General features: G+C 45.0%; 1 protein-coding gene across 2 annotated transcripts in view; it reads left to right on the forward strand.

Annotated features, from left to right (window-relative positions):
- The window catches only part of thada (THADA armadillo repeat containing), an 86,574-nt gene that overhangs the window by 20,938 nt on the left and 60,636 nt on the right, over window positions 1-5,000 (forward strand). For both annotated transcript variants that reach the window (XM_031579424.2, XM_031579425.2), the window contains exon 22: window positions 2,624-2,733. In XM_031579424.2, coding sequence (XP_031435284.1) covers window positions 2,624-2,733 — 110 coding nt within the window. The remainder of the gene's footprint in view (window positions 1-2,623; window positions 2,734-5,000) is intronic.

Below are 5,000 nucleotides of genomic sequence, written 5' to 3' on the forward strand. Positions count from 1 at the left end.
GCTCTTGTAGTAAAAACTGAGCACAGAAGATTTAAACTTGCCCTGCCAGTATAATCAGACCTACTGCAAAGTTAGACTCAATTTGAAGGCAGTGTGGAAGAGAGCCACCACATCTTTTCCTGAGAAAAGCCTGTGTGCTCAGATTTCTGCAAGTGTATCCACCAAACCTGTAATGAAGTGAACCCAGTCACTCTTTTCAGTGCGGCCATGTTGTTTGTTCTGGTTTTCAGACACACCACTTCCTCTTTGTCATCACCTTTACCACTCCCCATAACTTGCTGATTGGTCTGCCAGAACTTGAATGGAATAAGCTCTTCATAATGAGTTAGTTACATGAAAGAAAAATAACTTTTTTGTTTGTTTGTTTTTGGACATTTATATACAATTATGTAAAGCAGTCAGTATACAAATGGTTATACTCTGCGTGTAAGACTCTGTGTGTGTGTAACTTATGTGTGTACGAGTGAATGAGTGTGTGTGAGTGAGTAATTGTGGTGTTTTGCATCAGGGGAAAAAAAAAAAACCTCTCTGCATGGCAGCGTGGTTCACACGGAGCTCAGTGAAATCCCTCTGCCCTCAGTGCCACCACAGCTGGGCAGCGTGCCACCCCCTTGGCCTCGGCCACCGTCCTCAATCACATGTTCCACGCCACCCTGCAATTTCAGGGTTCCTATCTTAAGGGCACCGTGGCATAGTCAGCAAGTGAGTCATGCGGGGGTGCATGCACAAGTCAAAGGGTCACACGGAGTTATCAGGAACTATAACATACTTACACCCAGTGGTTATGGACCAGTCGTAGACTCTCAGTGTGGTATTAGTGTGTGTGTGTGCGTGTGTGTGTATAACATACTTACACCCAGTGGTTATGGGCCAGTCATAGACTCTCTGTGGTATTAGAGTCAGTAATGTTTTACACTCAGTGGCTATGTGTAAGTCATACAGGCCTAGTACAGTATTAGGCTCTATAATGTGTTCTACTCTGTGCTTAAGTCATAGTCTCAGCAAGGTATTAGGGTTTATAGACATGCCATACTCATTAGCTATCTTACTCTAACTGCCTCTAGGGTATTAGAGCATATAAATGTTTTATACTTATATATCAGACACTTTAAATCTGACTGTCACAGGAAGTTATCAAGGACTGTAACATTTCCTACCCAGTGGTGGTATACAGGTCAGAGGGGTCACAGAGAGTTATCCAAGACTATATTTGTTTCTGTAGCTTAGCTTGCAATGCTAGGCGCTAACAACAAATAACACTGTGTCCAAGATCACTGAGATCATGGGTGGGATCAAATAGTGTCAGCTAAATGATTAAATGTTGGTGTAATCTCAATGTTTTCCATCCCTTGGTTATGAGTGCCTTTTGGGAGTTCCTTTGTCTTGAATAGAAATACTTCCTGTCAGCGTTCTGCTGGTGCTGGAGCTGCTCCTTTCCTGTTAAGTGTGATTAGCCTGTAATGCAGCAATTAGACTCTGATGCTAATCGGCTGTAAGTAAGATATGAAAACCACAAGGGACAGAGTCCATCACACTCACACACTCACACACACACACTCTCTCACACTTACACACACACACTCACACACTCTCTCACACACACACACACACACTCATACACACACACACACACACACACACACACACTCACCCACTCTCTCACACACACACACACACACTCATACACACACACACACACACACTCATACACACACACACACACTCACACACTCTCTCACACAGACACATACACATAAACATAAGAACAAGTTTTTCATCTGTCTCCGTAGTCCCTAACCCTAACATACCGTAATTTCCGGACTATAAGCCGCTACTTTTTTCCCACGCTTTGAACCTCGCGGCTTAAACAATGACGCGGCTAATTTATGGATTATGATACCTGTGACTGTATACGGTGGCTTTGTGTTTACGCTGGCTTTGTTGAGCTAGGATGCTAGCATGGATGCAGCCGCATGGATGCTTAACTCCACGCGATTTCTCAGTATCTCTCAATAACTTAACTAATGTCAAAATAGCCACAGTCTACCGGCGTAGACAGAACACAACTCAAGACACTTTAGAAAATAAAATAAAAGTTTACAACAATACAAATCCAGTCTTCAAGTTCTTTAGCTCACTGGTTTCAAACTAGCGTCTGTCTTCAATCTAACGTTCTACCTGAACAGGAAGAACTACCTTATTTCTGATTGACTCTTGCAACGGTGCTCTCTTAAAGCAACAGTGCACTTATCGTAACTGGCAAAACTAATAATATGCATCACTATTGTATTACTTTTGATATTCATTTTAGCCTGTGTAAAGTTCATTTGTTTCAATGTACCGGTAGGAACCTGCGGCTTATAGACATGCACAGCTTATTTATGTTAAAAATAATTATTTAAAAAAAATTCAGTGGGTGAGGCTTATATTCAGGTGCGCTCAATAGTCCGGAGATTACGGTCGTCCCCATTCACACACCTTTAGCTTGGTAGGCTCTATTGTTGAAATGACTTTGAATCCCCCTTTCTTGTCTCTCTCTCTCTCTCTCTCTCTCTCTCTCTCTCTCTCTCTCTCTCTCTCTCTCTCTCTCTCCCTCTCTCTCTCTTTCTCTTCCCTCTCTCAGGTGGAGGGTGTGGGTCAGTACTTCCGTGAGCAGCTGCTGCAGTCTCGCCACAGAGGGGCGTTTGAGTTGGCTTATGTGGGTTTTGTGCAGCTCACAGACATGCTCTGCAGGTAAGGTGTGTGTGTGTGTGTGTGTGCATTTGAGATATGAGTACGTACATCTCTGTGTGTGTGTGTGCTCGTCAGACACACAGTTCTGCAGGAGAGGCATCTGTGTGTGTGTGTGTGTGTGCATATGAGATATGAGTACGTACATCTATGTGTGTGTGTGTGCTCGTCAGACACACAGTTCTGCAGGAGAGGCATCTTTGTGTGTTTCAGCAGCTGTGTAAGTCGTTGTGTCTTTGTGTGTGTGTGTGTTTATGTGAACACGTGAGACAGAGGAACCTTTTCATCTATCAGCTGATGAACATTTTGATCATCTGTTAATCAGAATGGATTAGAGTGTTGAACTTAGAAGCGAAAGTTTTTCAGTTGATCTAAGGAGATATCACCACTTCTCTCTCACACACACACACACACACACACACACACACACACACTCCACTGACTCTCTCCTGGTCGCCTCTTCTTCCTGGTCAGTTCCCTTGTCGGAGCTCCCTTGTCATTGGCTGCCTTTCCCTCACTGATGGAGCTGTTTGTACTGCTGGGTGTTGTGCTTGGCCAGGAGGCCTCATGCCTGAGCCTGCACTGGGCCTCCACCTCCCCCTCCACCTCCCTCTCCTCCTCACTCTCCACCTCCCTTTCCTCCTCACTCTCCCAGCTGCACTCGGGCTGGAGGGCCCGCACTCAGAGCCATGGGCCTCTCCGTACCCGATCAACTGGAAGGGAGATGGAGGAGGAGTAGGATGGAGAAAGGCTGCTGATGCTGCAGCTGTGGTCACATCAACACACAGCAATAGACAACAACAGCAATAGCTTGAATGCACTAATCCCGTCAATACTACCTTTACATCTTTAATGAGAGATCTGTTATATAGTGACTGTTGTAACACTCTGCCCAGCCTTTGTCCATCTAATTAAAGAAGAATTTGGGAGTAATCCCAGGCTTTTTACAGCCCTGCTGTTTTATATCCAAAACAGGAGAAACAAGCCTTTGAATTTTCTACTCAGAACAATAGAAAAAACTGAAATACATATTTTGTATTTCAAACCTTCATTGCAGTTTTCTAACTAGAATTTCAAAATTCTATGGACAACCCTTTGATGTTCTATTTGTAACCCTCAAGAGCTGAAAACTGCCATAAAGCTGAGGGCCCTTTGGGGTTCTATAAAAGGTTCTCTCAGAACACATGACTGGCCAATATTTACAGTTGTTGACTGAGCATCTTTGGTACGGTTAGCTTAGCTTAGCAAAATGTGTGTGTGTGTTGTGTTTACAGAGACGCCTGTAGGGGTCAGAGGGCATGGCTGCTTGTTTTGCGAGCGTGTGAGGGCAGCCTCGTGGAAACTTCGATCTGAAAAGGCACACAGCCAGACAGAGCCTTATGGGGTGTTGATTGTGGGCTGTTTGACTGCCCCGCTCTTTTGAAGGTTGCCTTTGTGTCTCATTGTATGGTCTTTTGTGTGTGTGTGTCTGTGTGTGTCTGTGTGTGTGTGTCTGTGTGTGTCTGTGTGTGTGTGTGTGTTTCTCTCCTGCTCCACACTCATTTGTTTGATCAGGTCTTCCTGGTCGACTGCCTCTTGTAAAACAGCCGGACTTTTCATAACCAAAGCCTGCATTCCTTCTCTTGCTGTTTGTGCTGTGCTGTGCTGTGTGTGTGTGTGTGTGTGTGCACACGTGTGGGTGTGTGGGTGGGTCACCAGTGCATGCTTGCATTGTTTCTCCCGGTCTACTCTCATTAATATTTTCTGTGTGCCTTAAACCAATGAGGAAAAAAAGTAACTAAGCAAAGCAGATGCCTGTTTACACTATTACAGTCCTAGTTAGACTGCTTAAATCCGTAGGCTGCGGGTTTGAGCCTGAGAGGGATTGCCTTCACTAACTAACTAAAACAACAAGCAGAGTTTTCCTTTTTCTAACGGTGCTAGTTTTAGCTGGGCTAGTTTGCGAGCTCTTGCTAGCTCTGCTGGTGTTAGCAGTAGGCTTAGCCCTTTGGTAGGTGTGCTCATGCTAGCTGTACCAGTGCCAGCTGTGCCTGTGCTTTGTCCAAGTAAGATGAGCCGTTGCTAGCTGAGTCTCCAGACTCCAGACCCTTGTGTGGTGGAGATTACGCCCCACAGAGCTCCAGATTAAAGACTTAGCCCAGTGACAACAATGATCTCAGTGTCCAGGGATCTCCACAAGCTCCTGTTGTTTGTTTGTGTGTGTGTGTGTGTGCACGTGTGTGTTTACCTGTATGCATACATGTTGGTCAGTTTGTCAACAGCCCCCCTTT

This window comes from Clupea harengus, chromosome 13, assembly GCF_900700415.2.
Source record: "Clupea harengus chromosome 13, Ch_v2.0.2, whole genome shotgun sequence".
In the NCBI taxonomy this organism is placed as follows: Eukaryota; Metazoa; Chordata; class Actinopteri; order Clupeiformes; family Clupeidae; genus Clupea; species Clupea harengus.